Source organism: Platichthys flesus, chromosome 8 (genome assembly GCF_949316205.1).
Source record: "Platichthys flesus chromosome 8, fPlaFle2.1, whole genome shotgun sequence".
NCBI classification, from domain to species: domain Eukaryota; kingdom Metazoa; phylum Chordata; class Actinopteri; order Pleuronectiformes; family Pleuronectidae; genus Platichthys; species Platichthys flesus.
The window spans coordinates 26,764,939-26,787,711 of record NC_084952.1 but is presented as its reverse complement, the minus strand read 5'-3'; the positions used below and the strand labels follow the sequence as shown (position 1 = coordinate 26,787,711).

Sequence of the window (22,773 nt, the reverse complement as noted above, 5' to 3'; positions counted from 1 at the left end):
TTAGTTTTGAATAGTAGGCGGCTCTTGCTTTGTGGAGAGCCTTTTTATATTCTTTAACACTATTCTTCCAGTCTATGAGGTTTTCAACATTGTTGCTGGAGCGCCACTTCCTTTCTAGTTTTCTTGATAATTGTTTTAACTCATTTGTCTGGGAATTATACCACGGAGCTAATTTACTATGTTTGACATTTTTCTTTTTTAGAGGCGCTATTGAGTCTAATGTTAATCGTAATGAGTCTGCAGAGCTATCGACAAGGTGAAATGTCTCTACACATCAGAGAGGCATTGTTCTGTAGAATAAGATGAGAAAAAAGCTTGTAAAAAAAACAAAGGCAATGCCAGAAATATAAATAGCTGGCCAAACAATCGGAATTGTCTTTAAAAATATTTTAAAATTGATGGATAAATGAATAGAATCAGGCTAGATGAAGAGATGAACAATCCTCAATCAGCATATATATATTAATATATCAATATATATTTATATATATCATCGAAACTTACCTGATGCTGGGAATTATCCGTGCATGTGATGGAGAAATGCACAGTGGAGGGTTGCAGCGTATGCTGCATTCCATACATCTTGAGAATAGATTTTTGAATGATGTTTTTAATGCTCCCGAACTGAAAGTGGGAGATGATTCCATAGGAGAGGAGCTTGATAGCTGAAACCTCCGGCTCCTACTCTGCTTTTAGAGACATTAGGGACGACAAGTAGGCTTGAATTGAGGGAGCCCAGTGTACTAATGGAGTGATTGGGTACTATCAGCGCTTAAAGGTATAATGGTGCCATATTATTAAGAGCTTTGTAGGAGAGGAGGAGAATTTTAAATTAAATTCCGAGTTTGAAAGGAGGCCATTGTACTGAAGCTAATACAGGACAGATGTGATCTCTTGTCTTGGTTCTTGTCAGGAAACAAGCTGCAGAGTCTCTAAAGACTTAATCCTGGTAATGATGTATTAATGATTATAAGGAATTACAATAATCAAGTCTTGATATAACTAGATGTAGATTGTTCTGCATCTTAGTAAGTAAAAGAAGGCAGTCCTTAAAATTTGTATCAAATTAGAATCATAGGATGAGTCGGGATCAAAGATAGCTTCCAGATTCCTGACAGTTTCACTGGAAGCAAGGGAAAGGCCATTTAGAGTTGCTAAGCATTAGATAATGCATTTCCAATGTGTTTCGGGCCAAGCATTTAAACCACTGTTTATCAGAGTTTTTCTAAAGGTTTTGATGCCTTTTAAACATGCTTGAAGTTAAGTTAATTTATTACATTGTTCTGGGCTTATTGACAATTATAACTTGGTGTCATCTGCATAGCATAGCAAATTTACAGTGTTTCCTAATAATTTTTCTAATGGAAGCATAAGATTAATACAAAATTGAACCGAGCACAAGAACCCTGTGATCAACTTTGGTGTGCACAGATGATTAATCATTCATTTGCACAAATTCAATTCAATCTGATAAATAAGAATTTTAAGTATTGCCCCTGAGATTTCTGTACTTGAGGATACTTTGGCATCAACTAAGGGCAGGATCAGGTAAATTACATTTTGAATAGTTACATAATGTGTGTCTAATGATCCTTTTGAATTCTGTTCACCAGGTCATGTATCAAGCGTGGCTGGCATCGCTCCACGCTCATCATGTCTGTTCCCCAGACTTCAGCGTCGAAGGGTAAAGTCATGCTAAAAGAATACAATGGCCATCATATTGAAAGTGAACACATCTTCCGCTGGATGACCTCGCATGTGGCTCATCGAATCAAAACCCTGCATCAGTCTGAGCAGCTGGTGGAAGAGTGGCGCTTTGACCATGCCCATCCAGTCAAGATGTTTCTGTTCGCCCATCTTTCCCAGCCCCCTGCCTTCTTCTCCTCGCTGTCCATCAAGTTCACTGGCAGGATTGAGTTTATCTTTGTGGATGTACGTCACTGGAGTAACAATAGCAGCCTTCCGGAGATCGGTGTGACACATAGCCCTGCCTACATCCTCAAGATGCCTGAGGGCATCTATCGCTATGGCAACAGGTGATGGTTGCAAGTTGACATGATAGTTATTATTTATTATAACAACATTAATGTCTGGGATTGTCTGTTTCTTATTTTTTCTCCCTGTTTCCCGTCTTTTCCACTCCTCATTATCCTGACCTGTAGTACGGGCGAGTTCCTGTCCTTGGCTGCCATGGACACTTTCCTGCGTTCAGTCCAGCCAGAGGTCAATGACCTGTTTGTACTTAGTCTGGTCCTCATCAACTTGCTGGCTTGGATGGATCTCTTCATTACACAGGTCACTACCTGCTTTTTGCATTAGACTCATCACTCTTTGATTTTAAAAAGAGGGAATTTACTGCACTGCACTCATTGCTTTTAGCTGCAGCTGTCATGAAGCCGGCTGCATACTTCTTTCAGGGGGTGACCCCATCTGAACTGAAACATTGTGGATCATTGTCTGAGTCCACCCCTACTTCACAAAACTTAATTACATCCTTTCCTGCCTCCCTCCAAAAGATATGAAAACTTAGATGACCAACATATAAAAAGAAATGAACCCAAGCCCATGTGCTGTTCAACACCCACATACAGATACAAGTATGCCAAGCTCAGACGGATGCAACGTTATCAGTCTTTACTTGGTACAGCAATGTTGAAGTGAACACTACCAGCTCAGTTCGATTTAAGTTATAACACTTACGCATACTTGTACCTGAGTGTACTGAGAAAAAAAACTCCATCTGTTTTTCTGATGGTGAGATGCAATCAGAGGATCAATCTTTTATCCAATGAAAATATGTCTGCTGAACACAAGAGCAAGTTTGGGTCACTGTACAAAGCAGGCTGAAGTTCATCTTTGCAATTAGAGATTTTACTCACAAAACACAACAACTGACAAACAAAGTCATTTTCTACAGCCTTGACAACCCAACAACATTAAGTAAAATGAAGAATACATGGTTGTTCCTTTTATCTAAGTTAAGGCTCAGAATATTTCTTTCACTACTGAACAGACATTTTAGACACAGAGCTTGAGAGAGAATAGAAATATACAGTTGGTTCTGTATTAACTCTCCAATTATTTTTTAATTAACATGTATTTCATTACCATGGACAGGGAGCAACAGTGAAACGATTTGTAGTTCTGATCCGAACACTTGGAACCTACAACTCCATACTGCTGGTGTCCTGGCTTCCTGTTCTGGTAAGAAACATCTACACCACACAGTTCTAACATTGACTTCTTTCTCTGTCAGCGGCATGAATGTTTTTTTCGTGTGTGAAAAGCCTGTTCCAGAAAGGTGCTTTAGCTAGCCTGAACCCAAACCTGAACACTTTAGGCACATTTTTTTTTTTGTCATGCATGCACACAGGCATTGGCTGGGCGTTTCATATTATACCACATAGGCACGTGCCGGATAGACCCCTAGTGGTGCTCAAGCACTGGCCCTTTTGCCCTGGATGAGAAAAGTGCCCTTCTGCTGGAGCCCAATTTTTTCTTCATTCATCAATATTTAAGAATAAAAATGTATTAGAGTTCTTGTGAGAATTTCGGCCCGACATGCTCCGCGGCGCTCACAAGCCCCCGCCGCGCCCCTCCCTCAGCCCCCTCCACTTGGTGCTCATGCAGTGCTGACTGAGCGCTAAACGGCTGTAACGTAGACGATGCAGACTCGCCTCGGTAAGATATCCTGTTATCTAGCTTGCTATATAAACATGTATATATACCTGTGCGCAGGATTCTAGATTCATTACAAAAATATGGTTTAAACCTTTTTAATGAGTTTAAAAGCGTAATGTTATCCTATTGCCTGACAAACGTCTTTTTTTTTTTTTTTTTTTTTTTTTACATATGGTTGCGGTTTTACACATTTACATACATTTACATACATATAACAACCTTCCCCAACCTGAATATATTGCAGTAAAAAATGACAGTAAATCATACAAATATCCCCAAAATTGCCACGTTATGATTTAAAGGGGACATATTATGAAAAATCCACTTTTGTAGTGCATCTACACGTTAATGTGGGTATCTGGCATGTCAACCGTCCCAAAAACTCTGGAAAAAATCAACTCCCGCGATTTGTTGTGGTTCCTCTATGTAAGAAACTATACGATAGAGTGCGTCGAATGGGAATACGACCAGAATTGACGTCATAGTCGGTCTACATGGCATAGCCCCCCCCCCCTGGAGGCGGAGATCTGGTGGAGGAGGAGACCGGGTTACGTTACGAGCCATAGCACGGGTGTTACCTGGGAAGCTAGCCGAGGGGGGACGCTAACCAGCCGGTGAGCAGGGTGAGAGGCGGAGATCTGGCCGAGAAGCAGAGCCTGTGGTCGGGGTAAGTCACGAACCCAAGCCCAAAACAGCATGGTTGGGTGAAACGGCTTTACCGCTTTACCGTATGAGGCTCTAGTAGACGCGGAACAAAAACCTGAGTGGCGGCTGGCTTCCCAGATGACGGCTCACTTTACTGCAGTCCCGGTCTCCAGCTGCATTGTAGCCGTGCTTTGGCGCTCGCTCAGAGGACAACCTCTCCTGTGATGCCCTGACGGCGAAGCAGAGGAGGAGGAGGGGGGGAGAGAGCTGCGCCTTATAACTTTTGTGGCCCGTACAGATTTGCTCCACGCTCCCCGAGCTGCACGCACCGGTGCCGGTCACCATTAGCTCGTTGCCACCACTGCTGCTCAATAAACTCATACCCGGGGTTTTAAGTGCATTTCTCCGCAAAGTATACACATACAATTATATAGTGTATACACACATATCTAATGCATGTATTTAAATAATGTACATCTTTATCAGAAGGTGTAGTATTTAGAAAATTGTAGCTTCAATGAAGAAACACAACAAACAGATACAGAAATATATGTGTAGGACAGTGACTTAAAATGATTTTAACAACCTTAATATGCTAAGGGGGGATTTGAGATGTGAGATTGAGTGTGTGTGTCGGGGGCGGGGCAGTGAGAAGGGGGATGGGTTGTTGGTGAGAGCGGGGGCGGGGACCCCAAGGAGCCATATCAACTGTGGTGAAATGGGCATAATATGTCCCCTTTAAACATAAATTTAAGACGGACAAAAACTTAAAATGAAAGTACTAATTTGAATAAATATATACATAAGTAAAATAAACTACAGTCACAAAGATGGTACAGAGTACAGCACACATTCCTCACAACAGATCAGTCACTTCACATTTCCAATGTCTCTTCAATTTCACAATTTTTTATAAAGTCCAAAAACATCTCCCAGATACGGTAAAGTATCTGGGAGATACTTGAGAATCTTTCTTGAGAATCTTTCTTCCTAACTATATGGCCTAGAGAGGGGCAACGAATATTCTTTCAAGACAGAGCGATTGAGCGCCTGGCCTGTAGAAGACACAGGTCAACCATTTGTCTTTCTCTATTGGACAGAGCATAATTGTTTGGATAGATGCTTAATATAAATAGCTTAGGATTTAGAGGTACTGGAGAAGAGGTAATTTGAGAGATATATTGTATCACCGAACTCCAAAATTTTTTAATCTCCTCACATTCCCACAAACAGTGGTATAGAGTACCTTGATGAATACTGCACTTATATTCGTATATAATATGAACGTATATATATGTACGTTCTCATACAATTATATTGTATTAATCTCAGTCGTGTGTTAATGGTTTGAGTAAGTCCCCTATCTACTGCTCTCTCTTACTTTCTGTCTATATGGTTTTCCACCAATAGGTTATATAATTGAGTAACCAGCACTTTGCTGGAATAAGTTTTTGTAGAAAATATCTCCAGTGTCGACATGGGGGGTTGTTGAACTGAATTCTTTAAACATGTAAGAATAAAACTTCTAGGTTGTAGATATTTAAAGAAGTGTTTCTGTGGTACATCGTATTTTTCTTTCATCTCGTCCAACGACAGAGTGTTTTCCTTATAGAGATCTAGTAGTTTAATTATGCCCTTACTTAAACATGCTTTAAACCCCATGTTATTCTTAGCTGGGCTAAAGTGTTCATTGCCCCAGATAGGTGAAAAACAGGACAACACTGGAAGATCTCCTAGATATTTATGCACTTCATGCCAGACAGTAATGGTGTTTTTCACAAAGGGATTATCTGTGTTTTTTCTTAGTTTCTTAAGGGGAGCAGAGTATAAAAAACTAGCCAGCGTCAAACCCTTTGAAGACAACATTTCAATTTGTAACCAGGGCTGAGCATCCTCTTTAGAAAACCAAAACACGGCGGCCCTTAATTGTGCAGACCAGTAGTACCACTGTAAATTTGGTAGTTGTAACCCTCCCCTATCATAAGGCAAGTATAGAAGCGAGAGTCTAAGTCGTGGCTTCCTGTTGTTCCAAATAAAGTCTCAAAGCAGCTTCCTTACTTTAGAGAAAAAAGAAGGTGGAGGAGCTAATGGGATTGATTGAAAAATGTATAAGAATTTAGGCAATATATTAATTTTAATTATATTTATTCTTCCTAGTATAGACAGAGGCAAAGTTGTCCATCTTTGGACATCTTCTGACAGGTTAGCTAACATGGGCTCATAGTTTGTTGCACAAAGGGTGTTTATCATAGGGGTTATTCTAATACCTAGATATTTAAAACCGTCTATAGCGTTTACAAACGGGTGAGAAACTGTTGGATTCCTTATCTCCTGTTCATTTAGGAACATAATAAAGGATTTATCTTTGTTCAATTTAAAACCAAAGAAGCTACCAAACTGGCTAATCAACCCTAATTCAATGGTATCATCTGCATACAATGCGGTATGATGTTCCAGATCCCCTGTCCTAATACCACAAATTGAAGGCTGTGATTTTAATGCTAGTGTTTCCATTGATATTCCAAAAGTAAAGGTGAAATTGGTGAGCCTTGTCTCGTGCCTCGAAAGAGTTTAAACGATTGTGAAATCAAATTATTTGTAGATACTACTGCAGATGAATCAACAAACTGAATTTCAACCCATCTACGAAAGTAATCACCGAACCCAAAACGCCTAAGCACCTCCAGGAGAAAGGGCCATTCAACTCTGTCAAATGCCTTCTCCGCGTCATGTGACAGGATGGCAGTGTAAGGGGCCCCCTCCCATACGTGAACTATGTTGAGAATTCTCCTCACATTGTGGAACCCCTGACGATTTTTAACAAAGCCATTTTGGTCTGTGTGTATCATGGGTGGTAGGGCGGTCTCAAGTCTCATAGCCAAGGCTTTAGCAATGATCTTTGCGTCAGAGTCCAAAAGTGAGATTGGTCTGTTGGAGCCACATTCTGTTGGCGGTTTACCTGGCTTCAGAATAAGCGTGATCAAGGCACTTCGTAGCGAAGGGGGAAGGTAACCCTGTTTAAAGGATTCTGCATACATATCTAACAAAGGAGCTATTCATTTTTCTTAAATAATTTATAAATATCGATTGGGATCCCATCGGGGCCTCAAATGTCTACGTTTTAATCAAAATAATGCAGTCCGAAGAAGACTGTGGTTTTGTTTGTTGATGTTTTTATTGCTGATACTTTCCCTGTCCTTTTGTTAACAGAAAAAATGGATACTTGATTTTTTATTTAGTATGAGTATCAGCACTTGGCCTGATCTTGGTTCACAGAAAAAGGGAAACTTGAAATTAAATTTAAAAAATTTTATTAGTGCTTTGTCGTTCATTTTAAATGGACAAAAAATAAATGTTTCTTTGTTTTTGTATCAAAAGTAACCTAATATGCAGCTATGTTTATTAAAAGACATTTTTGTTAGATTAATCGTTTGTCAAAATAGTCGTTAGTTGCAGGACATAGACGTTACTCATTACTCAGGACTGAAACTTTGTTGTGAAACTCCTACATTGGCCAACTGTCCTGATAAACTTGAACAAACATGAGGACGGTGTAACCGACTGTAATGTGTGGCTGGTCTCTCTATAAATGTATCCAAACATACAAGCATGACTTTCAGCTCTGCTCACCAGAGTGAATGTGCCAGAATGAGCTCACAGGAAGGAGACAGTGATGAAACAAAAGAAGAGTACCCAACTGGCCACTGAGATATACATTTTACTATGTTTTAACTGAGATGAAAGCTGCATTAATTATATGTGATCAGTAATCACTGATCGATCTCTCTCTCCAGGCCCTGCTCCAGTTGCCTCATCTGGACACTCTGTATGGTTACAGTTTGAAGCTGCTTCGTTATGCTGACACCACCACACTGGCCAGCCTGGTGAGAGCTGACTGGACCTTTTACTCATCCCACCCAGCCCTCTTCCTGTCTACGTACCTGGCCCATGGCCTACTGGTCGACTACTTTGAGAAGAAACGCCGCTGTGGTGTCAGGAGCCAAGAGGACAGCACCACAAACCTGGAGTGGCTGGCCAGTCTGTGGGAATGGTATACTTCTTTTCTGCTCCACCCGATTACATCGCTGCAGCACATCCCATCCGACCACTCAGACTGGGAAGATGATACAAACTTCTTGTTGGAGCGTTTGTCTTTCCCTGATCTCTGGCTTCACCCATTAATGAATGTGGACTACATTAAAGACCTCCCAACATGGCGGTTCAGTGCAGTGAGGCAGTGCAGGGGGGGGTGCTCTGGTGGACAGCAGCATGAAGAGACTGAAAGATTACTTGCAGACACAGGGGATTTTCCTCCCAGCACACTTCCCCATAAGACCAAAAGGTACAAGGGGTCACTGTGCAGTCAGGACAGCAGCATCCAGCTATGTGTGTACAGCAACATGGACCCTAGCAGCAACCATCAGTGTGTGTGTGACAGGGCAACAGAGGATGGTCACCTCACACCTCAGTCTGTTTCTAACCAGCATCTCTGTAATTGGCCAGGGTGGCCTTGTGATATGCTGCATTGCTCAGAATGTGTGGTGTGTCTTGAGAACTTTGTGAGTGAGGAGCTGCTGATGGGTCTTCCGTGTGGCCATGCCTTTCACCAAAAGTGCATTGTTGTGTGGTTGGCAACAGGCCGACACTGCTGCCCAGTGTGTCGCTGGACCAGCTTCAAGAAGAAGCTGCAGAGAGGTGCACAGCTTACCACTGCTGAAAACACTCTGCAGGACTGATGGTCTCCATGGCCCCATGTACTCCCACTGCTCACAGGTAGCTTGTCAACATCACAGCTTGCTTGGAATGAAGTTGAGGCATGGAGGCAGTGATGAGGGCTCACGTTGTCATGAACCATCAATTATCCTGTTTCCATTCCTATTTTTAAGATAATGTGCTGGCCATCACGGCAGACAGATGAAAGCCTATGAATGCTATGAAAGCCCAGTCATAGCGTTCTCTGTATAGAGAGTATAGTGATTCACACACTAATCACAGGTGTAGTCTTTGTAAACTGTGCAATAAAAATAAATACAAATTTTTCCTATTCCTATTCTGTTTTTAGGGCTGTGAGGACAGTAAAGAGTCTGTTCTACATAGAAATCATCAGAGTGACTACAGGCAAGAAACTAATTATCCATCCAACTGCAAACAGCAAACACTTTCTTCTCTCTTCCTACATCATGACCCACTGGAATTGCAGAAAGGCTCCGTGATATATGATCTTTGTTAATAATATTGGTACAAAAAAGACAAACTCCTCCCCCTGCTATTCAAACTACTGCCTTGCCCCCCCCCCCCAACAACTCTTTATCTTAGCAGGTTCCCGGCCATACCACTGTAATTACTCTTTACTTTTTAACTATGACTTATCACATTTCATAGTTTGTATCTCTAGTGCTTTTGAAATGCAGCATTTGAGCTGTGAATCATCCCTCTGAGAATCCAAGCTAATCAGTTTTTTTTATGTTTCCTGTTGATAGATATGCTCTCACAAGTCACAGTCATTTCATTCTGACTGACTTTCCTGTGCACTCATGCTTTCACTTTTCCTTTCCAAATCTTTATGCTGATTATTAGGTGCACAGTCAAGCTGTTGCTGACTTATGCAATCGCGTCTTGCTCTTGATCAGCTTGTTGCAGTAAAAAAGAGCCTGAGGGGCTGGTCACACATATGTAAATGTTGTGGGTCAAAGTTCAACCTTCACTCATATTTGGAAGGTTGAAATTCCTGACTGAAAAAGTTTGTCTAGAACCATATTTTTAAGCCTTGAGTTGGTGTATAACCTGCTGATATTTGAACATGACTGGGTACTCCTGCTCGTGCTACCTCTGCTAATGAGCTAATTATTTTTCTGTTTGGCACCAACAGATTTTACCATGCAGTTAAAAAAACTGAACAGATCTCAAGTTTCCATAAATGACTTATCAACTTTAAGGTGCGAAGTGTAATCTTTCAGCTCAATCCTGTCATCTTGCTGTGTGTGAAGGGAAAGATAATAAACATGATACATAGAACCGTAACACTCACTAAAAATAAAAGTGTTTCAGAACTTTCTGGTGTCATCCTTCAGGGTTGTCAGGGTCTCTAAAGAAGACATGGTCCAACAGATACAGTGCTGTGAAAAAGTATTTGCCCCCTATCTGGTTTCTTATCTAAATCTAAAGAAATTCAAAAAGAGATGAGAAACAAAGTAATTGGCATGTATCAGTCTGGAAAGGGTAACAAAGCCATTTCTAAGGCTTTGGGACTTCAGTGAACCACGGTGAGAGCCATTATCCACATATGGAGAAAACTTGGAACAGTGGTGAACCTTCCCAGGAGTGGCCAGCCAACCAAAATTACTCCAAGAGCACATCGACGACTCATCCAGGAGGTCATAAAAGACACAGAACAACATCCAAGGAACTGCAGGCCTCACTGTCCTCAGTTACGGTCAGTGTTCGTGAGTCAACAATAAGAAAGACTGGGCAAAAATTGCATCCATGGGAGAGTTCCAAGGCATAAGCCACTGCTGACCCACACAGCATTTCATAAAAACAACATCATACCAGTAGTTCAACATGGTGGTGGTAGTGTGATGGTCTGAGGCTGCTTAGCAGCTTAAGGACCTGGACGACTTGCAATTATTTATGGAACCATGAATTCTGCTCTCTACAAGGAAATCCTGAAGGAGAATGTCTGGCCATCAGTTTGTGACCATAAGCTCAAGCACATTTGGGTTATGCAGCACGACAATGATCCGAAACACACCAGCATTTCCACCTCTGAATGGCTGAAAAAAAAAAAATAAGGTTTTGGAGTGTCCTAGTCAAAGTCCGGACTTAAATCCAATTGAGATGCTGTGGCATGACCTTAAACAAGCCGTTTATACAAAAAAAAAATCTGGCTGAATTAAAACTATTCTGTAAAGAAGAGTGGGCCAAAATTCCTCAACAGCGATGTGAAAGACTCATTGCCAGTTATTGCAAATTCTTGATTGCAGTTGTAGCAAAACCAGTTATTAGGTTTAGGGGGACCAAAAGAAGGTTTGGATAGCTTTTTTCCCGTAATAAATGAAATCATCATTTAAAACTACATTTTGTATTTACTTGGGTTATCTTTGTCAAATATTAAAATTAGTTTGATGATCTGAATCATTTAAGTGTGACAAACATGCAAAAAAATTAAAAAAATCTGGAAGGGGGCAAATACTTTTTCACAGCACTGTACATCGAAGCACCGAGGAGCAAACAAAAGCTACCACCGAGGAGATCAGCCCTCACAATTTAGTTTATTAACTGTTTGTAACAAATAAAAAACATTGGTTAGGTTTAGGGGAACTGAATGTAATGTATTTTAGAGCACAAGCTCCGTTCTTCTATCATCTTCACTCACACACATTGTGTTATCCACAGCAGCGGCAGAGTATCAGTGTATTTTCTGTTTAAGTGACATCACTACTGTCCCATAAAATCGCTCTTCACCTCCACCTCAATAACAACACCTCGATGTCTTCCTCTCTTTCTCTCTCTCTCTCTTTGCAGGTATCTCTGACTCCAGCTACAGAATTAACACAACAACACCAACATTTGTTATTATTATTATTATTATTAGTAGTAATAGTAGTAGTATTGGTATTATTATATGAATTGTTGCTGCTACCATTAATAACATCTTTGGATCCATAATTTATTATACAACTATTGTTTTCATTATAACAACTAGTCACTGATGGTGAAATCAACTGTTCCGGATTTATCTCTCCTATGTCTCCTCCCCCTCCCCCTATATCTCTATCTTCTTTCCACTCTTTTCCACCCATTTCTCGTCTCCTCCCCATTTTTCCCTGCTCACCCCAACAGGTCGAGACAGATGGTCGCCCACACAGAGTCTGGTACTGTCAGAGGTTTCTGCATGTACGTTCCTGTTTCACTCCACTCGGTGGTGCTACTCAGTCGTTTACAGAGCAATTCTCTCTCTCTCTCTCTCTCTCTCTCTCTCTCTCTCTCTCTCTCTCTCTCTCTCTCTCTCTCTCTCTCTCTCTCTTCACTGTGATAATCGCTCCTCCGCCTGCACCGTGGGCATTTCGGTACAGGCGGATGAACGGACAGGGTGATTTACAGCTGGAGGATTTACGGATTATTATTCATGTTTGAATAACCTGTAACTTATTGTCGCCAGCAAGTACGGAGTCACCACACCGAGCCATGGCCCCGTTTACAAGACGGGTCCCCGGGCTTCACTGAGGGATGTGCCGGTACCAAGGCAGCATATAGGGGACAGTGTCACCGAAGCCTGCGCTGTCGCTTTTGGGACCTATTTCTCTGAGTTTGGTGGAGTTGATAAACTCAGTGTTATTCTTTACCTGTCTGTTTGGAATATGTTGCAACTGAAGTATATTTGGTTGACTTGAAAACTGATAGAAAACAGTGATTGTCAGAGCTCTGTTTAACATACCTGCTCAGTGGGAAATCGTTTGGACTTGTACTTTAGTTCTTGAATAGTTCAGCCATCCTGTTCACGTGCTGTTCCCATTATTTTGTCCAGCAGCTGCAGTTCCGCTGCTGACTGTTTGTACTCAGTGTGAGTATCAGTGTGGGTTATTCACAGTGCTGCTATGCAGACTGACTGGAGCCATGATCACACAGCCCCACTGTAACTCTGATTCTGAGGCACAGGCCTGGATTTCTTAAACAGAAAAAAAAACTTAAGCGTTGAGGAAAAGTGAGTCTCAATCCAGTGGGACAACTTGTGCAGAAGAGCAGATGTTACACAGCTTTGTGTATTCATGTGGATTATTCATGATGCTGCTATGCAGACAGAGTGGAGCCTTAGTAAACCTGTTGGTAATGTTAAAGTAATACTCGACTCTGCCACCCTCTAATTGCAGTTGAACAGCTAATGTTACACTGTTGGCAGCTGAAGATCTGGCTATAAGGTTGGATGTTTGCTTGGGACCAAACATTGTGTCTATAACAGAACGGTGTTTGACTTAGTAATGCTTTCACTAATTCCTACAGAAGGTGAACTTTCACAAAGATGACACACACTTTTATATGTTGAGTAAAAATTTCGGAATTGAAAGATTTAGTTTGACTGAAGTTTATACAAGTAGTTCAGTTTCACTTCCATTTTGCAGCCAAGAGTAGATTGGTGGTGTAAGTTAATTTCAGTTTACCTGGTTAGTTACAGTAATTGTTGAACAATGAAGAATCCCCATCAGCTGAGTAACACATGGAAGCGATCCCCTAACAAAGATCCAGCACTGATGCCTATGTCTTGCACAAACAAGAAGTTCAAGAGGAAGTCTAGGGAGCCTAAAAGACTTTTCAGCAGCCCTGAGCCTGAGAGGAGGGAGACCTACCAAGGGGACATGTCGGATGAGGACTTAGTAGATGACACCAAAACAGAGGCATGTAATGTCGGCACGTTGGCTCCATTGCAGAGACAGCTGATGATGTCTCAGGAGGCAACAGCAAGCACTACAGGAATTCTGTCAGGACTTCCAGGGGGCAACATGGCTCCAGCGCAGGGTGGTGCTATAGACATGAGAATTGGTATCAGCATGCCAGACATCACCTCTAAACTGTCCCAGTTACCTTCCCCTCCATTCTCTAACCAAGAGATCTCCCACTGGCCCACTGTCATCTCACAGCCTCTGTCCAACAGACTTAAACTGGGCCTTTGCTCTACTTTCCCTCTGTCAATGTCAACAAGCTGCAGCCACAGCCATTCACCTAGTCACCAGGCTTCCCCCCCGGAGCCCTCTCTGTCAGGCTATGCTTCAGCTCTGCCTGGCCCAAGGATTTTCCAGACCTCATTGTGTCAAGAACATGTGGAGCCCCAGGTGGAGTCACCTAAGGTGAATATGTGAAGTGGCATGAAAGGACAATTACAAAATAAATAGTTTCAACAAGTTAGTGCAATTAATTATCTTCCTATCCTCAGTATTAGTGTTTCATACTTTACTTTACTGAATTTTGGTGACCATTGACAACATCTACCAGTATGTGTGATTGAAAACGAATCAAATGTCTATTTGTGTATAGAATCCTCATTCCAGTGAACTTGAAGTTGTCTGACTGACCAATGTGCCTCCTTGTTTCATGGTTCTAAATTTTTCATTAATATTTATTGTGGTATGGTACAAGTGACAAAAGCCGATTGGTGAGGGTTTGGATAGATTATAAATAAAGTGATGTTCTGTAGTGTGTTGTTAAATTCATCACTTGTTGACTCATGTCTTCCCCACTCCAAGGAGTCTCCCAGGAAGGGCGCTGAACTGAGTTCTGATGGACCTCGGTGTTTTCCAGAGGTTAAAGCGATCCAGCAGACCAGGAGGCTTCTAGCGAATGCCAGGGAGCGGACCCGTGTCCATACCATCAGCGCTGCATTCGAAGCCTTGAGGAAGCAGGTCAGTCTCATAGTCCCCACTACAACATCTCAATCAACAAAGTGTGTACAAGCTCAAAACCATAATGTTACTACTATACACATAAGAACTGCACAGAATCACATACCAGTTGTTCTACATTTCTGTCACCATACTTATAGAGTCTGCAGAGCAGGAACTAAAACAGATGTCCTTTTCACTTGTATTACATTGCAGTCTCAATCAACCTTTCGTCTTAATAAAAAAAACTTCTCTAATCATGTTGTTTCACTTGTGATGCTGTCACCTGGATGTATAAGACCATTGTAGACAATGTTGTTGATCAATTAGCAGGGTTGTTTGAATAAAGGTGGTGAAAAGACTTGATTTGTCAGATATTAATGGTGATAGTTATGGATGTAATAATAGTGATAACAGTATACCACACAACAATATAATATTGACATAATAGTTGCATGTACATTAAAGAGTCATTGGGCCTCATGCAAGAGGATATGTGTAAGTGGTGCTTACTAGTGATTTAGGCTGTCCCTAACGGGGGGGCTGATTTAGCCCTCCCGACATTTGTGGGGACATTGACGATTTGGGGGCTGATCTAAACACAGTATCTTACCAAATTATTCTGTAGTGTGAGGGGTTTACAGACATAATCTTTAAATGTCACTGACATTAGAGTCAGATTTAGTTGATATTATCATAAATATCAAACATATTTGACCCGCAATATGAAATGTTGGGTGAGCTTACCATGAGGACATCTCCAGCCAGATTTTGAGTACTTGGCTGCCTGAAGAGTAAATAAGAGTTTTGTCTCTTGAACTAGGTGGACAATAAAAAAGGAGGGCAAACTTCTGTACTTGTGGCATCAGTATAAATGCAAGCTTTTTTCTTTTATTATAATGTTTTATTGCAAAGCATTGTAACATGTAGTGCTGTTAAGTAAATCATGGAATCTGCAATTTATTTTTAAACGTTGAAGTCAAGTGGCATTGAAAATAACAGGATGACGGCGCTCTTTGTCTCATGCTATCATCTCTCGTCGACACAAACACTCTGAGTCGATCAGATTGAGCATCAGCAGCACCAGTAGAAATCCAACCTGCATTTGCGGCAGCATTCAGGATAAACTAGATAATGTTATTCCCAGTCCAAAAATGTATCTATACACAGCATGGCAACAAACTTAAACTGAATAGTTAAAGATCTTTTTCGCTCTCTTTCTTGCTCAATAACAATTCTGCCACAATTATTATGGTTAAGCTCTAATGTCAAATGAAACGTGAGAATCCAATACTGGGAATTGTGGAGGTATGAGGTAAAGTGCATTGTCCACTAGTCCGAACTAATCAGTTAGTGGATCCCCCCCTGTCCCCTCCAGTCTGCATTACAAAGTGCCCATAGATAAGATACTTAACCCAACATTGCCTTGCTGTGCTGGCAGTGTGTGATAAAAAAAGTGCAGCATATAGAAGCACTGTATGAATATGTGTGTGAATGAAGAAGTTTTGCCAGAAATGGTAGAATACGTAAATAAGCATTTTGTATATCTAAGCAATCTTTTTGTAATAATAGTCCACGATCAGCTGCCATCACAATCCACCATCACAGATGAGGAAGAATCGTAAAAATAACTAAGCACAGAGAGATCTTTAGATGGACAAGTAGTCTAAATAAAAATCAGGTGCTACAGTTAATTTAAATTTTACTGGAATGCACAAGACATGTTCTAAGGCAAGCTGCAGGTGATCAGCTGGGTGAGATAGATGTGGGCCTTATTGGTCGTATATCCAAGGATACAAAACGAGGATAAAGTATACTAAAAACCATGCCAAAAAAAATTGTAATTTATTTTGAGGAAAAGAGATTCGTTTTTAGGTGTAATCAATGACAGGAGCGGAAGTTCACACTGTGGGGAGGTAGTTGTAGACCATTCTCCTTTTTTCCATTCCATTTAATTGAGTGTATGCAAATCAAACATGTAAAGACCTTCCTCATATCCCTCCTTTTATTCTCTATCCAGGTGCCATGTTACTCCTATGGGCAGAAGCTATCCAAGCTGGCTATATTGCGTATTGCCTGCAACTACATCCTGTCTCTGGCTCAGTTGACTGAACTGGACTACAGTTCAGACCACAGCAGTCTGAGCTTCTCTCAGTGTGTCGAGCAGTGTACCAGGACCCTGCAAGCCGAGGGAAGGAGCAAGAAGAGGAAAGTGAGACATAACATACATTTACAAATAATTACAGCTACCCAGAGAATAAAATTAACCAGAGCTGTCTCAAAAATCACTCACTACTCACTATATTTGCCGATAGACAAGTTAGAGCAGCATGAATTATTTAAATGTTTTGTTTTGTCAATGAGTTCACTATAAAGTCTCACATAGAACTCCATCAATACTCAACTGATTTTGGACACAAATCAGGTCTTTATTTCTAAGTGCCTTGTAAGTGTCAACGTGTGTGTGTGTGTGTGTGTGTCATTATGGCAAAATGGCTTTTAAACCTGATAAATACTAATATATCCACAGGATCAATTGAGTTAGTATAGCAACACACTATGCTGACAATGCTGTTTGTCTTGACTGATAAACTACTGTCTATAGAGGTTGCAATTCCTCTACAGATTTGCCTTATCTAATACTTCCAGTAGCTTACAGAGAAAATATCTTCTTTGTGTGGCAGAAAAATGTTAAATCAGAACCAGAACATAACTTGTTTGATCTCCGCTTTCCATTTTGTGAATAATACATTATTAGTATAATTATATAGTATCATAATTTTAAGTTTTACTACTTCTTTTGATAGGATCCAGAGCTACTTCAGAATCAGTCCTTTTTACATGTGATTTGTAAAAAGATCATAGTAAGCTCTGCAACGCAATCTATGGTGCAAGGTAAAGTTTGAAAATGTTATGTTCACCCTACCTAGTTTATCTGCATTGAAGCCATTGTATGATCATGATCAATCATTCAATTATTTGAAGATATAATTATCTTTTTTTCATAAAATGTAACTACATTTGCTTTATTACTTTTCACATGTCTGTTTTAATTACAATGGTGTTATTATTTTGCTTATATTGCATATTTCAAATGTCTTAAGTAATCGCTAAAATCTTCATGAGTTAAAAATGTTTCCAAATAAAAGACCTTATTCAGCTATATATAACTCACTTCAGAAAAGGACAAACATTGTTCTTTTACTTTGTTGACAAATTATTAAAGATATTGTAGGGTTCAGTAAACCAAGTCCAGCAGTTGGTTTTACAGAAATTTCAGAAAGAAGACATTCACCCTGTTGTCAGAGTAATACATTTCAAAGCTAAAAAGTGATAAATTGCAAGATTTTGACTTTTTTTGCTCTTATGAGACACACAGTAGAGTACTGTTTCTTACATCCACTTCCCAGCAACTCATGTAGACATGTTGCTCCATTAGATGTAAACTAGCTGTGGGCTTTACCCCTGCAAGCTGCTTCCCCTGTGTGTGTGTGTGTGTGTGTGTGTGTGTGTTGAGTGTGTGTGTGTGTGTGTGTGTGTGTGTGTGTGTGTGTGTGTGTGTGTGTGTGTGTGTGCGTGTGCGTGTGCATGTTTGTGTGTGTGTGTGAGTTGTCAAAGTCCCAGACACCAGATGTTTAGAGTGGAAGGGAAGTGGAGCTGGCGCCATGAAGGGCAGAGGGCAGCGAGAAAGCACGCAAATTTAAATTACACACACAAACACACACACACACACACACACTTGGCACATTCCCTAGCAGTCTCTCCAACATTCCCCTACTCTGCCACTCCAGGCCATCTGCTCCAACATACTTTGAAACAAGGAGGGGAAAAAACACAGTCATCATCAGGCTGTCAAGCAGCAGCAGCTGTTGGAAACACAGAGGGAACATGTGTGTATGTATGTGTCTGTGTGTGTGTGTGTGTGTGTGTTTGTGCATGTGTGTGTGAAGAGGGAAGGAAGAGTCTGCCAAGAATTAAATGTTTTTTTCCTATTCTCAGAGCCACTGAGTCTGTCAGCATTGTTAGATGGGAAAAGGACACTTTTGCTTCTTTGTGATTTTGCACTGAGGCCTGAGGTCACACAATCAGCAGGATAAATATCCTAAGGGGAACATGACTGGAGAAAAAATAATGTATTTGTCTTTAACACTGTTAGATGGTGAATCGTTGGGTTAGTGGCTGGAAATCTAGATAGAGGGATGGTTGAAGTGTTTGAGTCCACAAAACACATTTGAAGTCTCAGGGGTAAACAGCCTTGCATTCAGTTCCAATACAGTTGAAGTAATAGGTAATCAATTTTTAATACGTAAAATAACAACAGAAAAAAGAGAGAGAAACACAAAGTAAGTGATAGTCCTGGCTATAAGCTTTATCCAAAGGAACAAGCCTTTTAGCTGAAGTCTCTACCTCCCTTACAGACTGTAGGAACCACAAACCTATATTTAGGGATTAGAGTGATCTATTGGGATAATACGGTGCTATGTGCTCTTTAATAAATTATGGGGCTTGGGTATTCAGGGCTTTGTATGTGAGGAGCAGGATTCTCAATTCTATTTTGAATTACAGTAAATGCAAAGAAACTAAGACAAAGGTAATATGATTGCTCCTTAAAGTTCCTGTCAGCACTCATGCTGCATAATTTTTGACATCCTGATATTAAAGAATTACAATAAGCCAGTCTAGAGGTAGCAAAGGCATAGAGGTATTTCTCAGCATCCCTTGGAGACAGGATGTTTATAATTTTCATTATATTGCGGAGGTGGAAGAAAACTGTCCTTGAGAGTTGTTTAATGTGTTGGTCAAATTACATGTCCTGGTCAAGCAACTCCCAAGGTGCCTCACAGCAGAGCTAGTGACCAAGCTAATTCCATAAAAGGTGATTATCTGGTCAGACATTTTTTCTCTGAGGTGATGAGGGCCAAGCATTATGAATTGCGTCATCCAGGTCTTGATGTGTTTTAGAGATTTCTGAAGTTTTTCACAGTGATAAGATTGATCAGTCTTCATAGATAAGTGTAGCTGGTTTTCATCTTTGTTACAATGAAAATATATGTTATACGTTCTGATATAATTCGTTAAATGAAGTATATAGAAAGTGAAAAGTTCGCCAAGACAACCAGCTGCTCGTGAACGTTTTTGTTCACATACTTGCCGATGTACTACGCATGTTACTGGAGGATACCACTAGAGGGCACAACGGAGAAATCAGACCTAATATAACTTCTGGATTTGCATGATGGCAACATTGAACATGGCAAACCTCGCAGAGGTTACAATTTTCGTTAATTCTGAGATTACAGCAGAAAAAGAGGCAGCGGCATGATCGTAGATGGTATTAAAGGGCCTTAAATCAAGCACGGCATGACAATGGAGAGTATGTTTGTCTCTTTCTACAAATACGAGAAATTTATGATGAAAAATACCACCAGTATTTTTTCAAATGGCTGCCAGGACATCGATAATTTGCTCCGCCTGATTAGCACACTGATGATACGCCACACCTTCCCTATACTACCGCTACACTGCCCCTACCGGTCAAGTGCATATTGCATCTGGAGTACACGTAAATTTCTGAGGATGTGCACAACCAACGCTCCAAATGGATACAGGATACGCGAAGCAGCCATCATGCGAACACGTACAAGTAGTGAACAGCAGGTATATATCTGCCTTAGGTGCTTAAGATACTGAAGCCTGAATGGCCCCTCATAGGAAAAAGTGCTGCCCATAGATGCACTGTATGAATGTGGGTGAATGGGTGGATGGCAAAACTGTACTTTAAAGCGCCTTGAGTGGCCATCAAGACTAGAAAAGCGCTATACAAATACAGACCATTTGCCATTCTCTTAACTGTATTTGTTTTCAGGAGTCTGCTGTCGGACAAAATTAAGCCTGCTCATGGTTGTGTCCAGGTTTTTCTTTTGACTGTGTAGCTCATGAGCAAGATTCAGTTCATAAACTAATTCAAACTGACTTTCTTGCTATCTTGAGTATGTTGTGATGTGATGGGACAGTATGACTGAACATACACGTATTTTGTCTATTCCCGGGTCTTAGGGCACAAAGCTAATTTCATCTTCCATGTGATATAGACAAACAAGTAACAAATCATGAATATTACTTTTATTCATTGATGTATGCTTCATATTGAACGATAACTAATTAATGAAAGATTTAAAGGGTCCATATTGTGTAAAATAATTTTTCTGGGCTTATACTATCCGTAATTACTTGAAGGGGGTCAGTAGAGAAAACAGTAACTCCGCTGACTTTTTCACTCAGTCCATTCTAAGATATGTTTTATGGAAATGTCTTGTTTCGTACTTCCTCCCCCGTATGAGTCATTCAGGGTCACACTCGTCTCTCAGCCCAACCCAGCTGGTATCAGTCCAGCCTCCAAACCTACCACTACCACCCCTCCACAACAAACACAAAGAAACACTGCAGCGTGGCGGGATACAAGGAAGAGAATGTGTCTGTGCACATTCCTCCAAAGAACGTTATTGTTTGTGATGCGCTGTGTCGCTGTAATCAGTACTGACTAACATACACGTTGTAACTCCGTTGTGAAACTCCATACTGTAACTCTGGGACCTCACTCGTTCATTGGCCAACTGTCCTGCTAAAACTTGAACAAACATGAGGACGGTGTAACTGACTGTTCAGAAACATCCTGTTGTAACCGACCGTAAATCTGTGACTGGTCTCCTATAGATGTATCCAAACATACCAACGTGACTTTCTGCTGTGTTCAGCAGAGTGAATTGGCCATAATGAGACCGGTGATAGGCCTGGTCGCATGTTACCAATACCTCAAATCAAATCCTAGAAATATGTAAAATATGTGCCCTTTAATTCATTGCTCCACACAAATTAAATATTGCAGAGTTGTTAGTCCAGTTTGTGATCTTCATTTTAAAGTGATTTTATTTTGTTGACAGGTTGGCAGGATGCCAGAGGATTTGTGATGTTTTGAGATTCCCGTTACCAGAATCTTCTCGCCGCTGAGGATTGTGTCACTGCATCACACAACAAGCCTCGGCTCAACTGATCTGTTGTACTAGGCTTAACATATTAGTATGCAAGAGTAAAAAGGCCTTTTCCATGGTGAACAACAATAGCATTCACTACAGTGATGTAGAAAAGGAACCACAAGTATATTAACTGCTAAATGTGATACAATTTCTTGCCTTTATTATAATATAGAGGTGTACGCATTGTAAATTAAAAAATACAGTTCATTACTACTTATCTAATAAAATATATAACTTCACTATTACTTCCCAATAAATAAGTTAAAGTTGACTGTTTACATAAAGCTACACTTTGTACACTGAATGTTTTGATGTGTATCAAATGTTTTCGTTCCTGTATTGTATACTACTTTAATAAATACTAGTTAGTGTCTTGGTTCCTGATTATTGACATGTCTTTATTTGTGTTGTCATATAGACTTAATTCAGGAGTATTACAGTTGTCATATGGTAAATACAGCAGCCAATAATGTAAATGTATATGTGGAATGAGCATGCGTATACAAAAATTAAGTTCCTCCATAGAAGAATTGAGTTCCGGAGCAGGACTGTTGACCCACTTTGTAATTATAGTTTCCTAAATAATCTTAGGTCGGGCACTGGGTGCAGACATTCAGATTTTTTTAAACATGCTTTGCCTCAGTCTGAACACACCTTGAGAAGAGCCTGTGGAAATTAACAAACATCTTTCGCACCTATTGTTTCGCACCTATTGTAAGTAGAAAGCTACTTGCTTGGCAAGCAAGCAAGTAGCTTTCTTTGCACCCGTTTTTGTGTTAATACTAGACCGTATTGTTAAAATGCGTTTAGATTGAAGAAAACAATAGCCACAAAAAAATGTAATTCCAATCAAGTGACTATGAGATCTTTTTTCATCTTAAAATTTACACAAGTTAAAGGTGAGATATTATGCTTTTTCAATCTGTACCTATCCTCTAGTGGGCTGTATATGTTTTTTCTAATTGTAATCGGTGTGCATGGATCAAAATCCCAGAGTCTGCAGCAGAGGGAGCTTTTCTCTCCCACAGTAAACACTTCTC

The 22,773-nt window shown here is 40.5% G+C and overlaps 2 protein-coding genes across 2 annotated transcripts in view; both read left to right on the top strand.

Annotated features, from left to right (window-relative positions):
- The window catches only part of rnf103 (ring finger protein 103), a 32,257-nt gene extending 21,881 nt beyond the window's left edge, over positions 1 to 10,376 (top strand). Inside the window, exons 4-7 of the mRNA XM_062393405.1 lie at positions 1,614 to 2,036; positions 2,163 to 2,295; positions 3,118 to 3,204; positions 8,121 to 10,376. Coding sequence (XP_062249389.1) covers positions 1,614 to 2,036; positions 2,163 to 2,295; positions 3,118 to 3,204; positions 8,121 to 9,062 — 1,585 coding nt within the window. The 3' untranslated portion in view covers positions 9,063 to 10,376. The remainder of the gene's footprint in view (positions 1 to 1,613; positions 2,037 to 2,162; positions 2,296 to 3,117; positions 3,205 to 8,120) is intronic.
- A 1,978-nt stretch (positions 10,377 to 12,354) lies between these two features.
- Positions 12,355 to 22,118, top strand: atoh8 (atonal bHLH transcription factor 8). Its single transcript, XM_062393437.1, has 4 exons — positions 12,355 to 14,168; positions 14,565 to 14,720; positions 16,720 to 16,911; positions 21,641 to 22,118. Exons 1-4 carry the CDS (start codon positions 13,512 to 13,514, stop codon positions 21,665 to 21,667), a joined length of 1,032 nt encoding a protein of 343 aa, XP_062249421.1. The 5' UTR covers positions 12,355 to 13,511; the 3' UTR covers positions 21,668 to 22,118.
- The last annotated feature ends 655 nt before the right edge of the window (positions 22,119 to 22,773 follow it).

Bases quoted from the DNA above. Each gene is read 5' to 3' on its own strand.
- atoh8 (XM_062393437.1), top strand. From the start codon at position 13,512: ATGAAGAATCCCCATCAGCTGAGTAACACATGGAAGCGATCCCCTAAC. The intron at 14,169-14,564 runs GTGAATATGTGA...CCCCACTCCAAG, and splicing joins CCCAGGTGGAGTCACCTAAG to GAGTCTCCCAGGAAGGGCGC. The intron at 14,721-16,719 runs GTCAGTCTCATA...TTCTCTATCCAG, and splicing joins TCGAAGCCTTGAGGAAGCAG to GTGCCATGTTACTCCTATGG.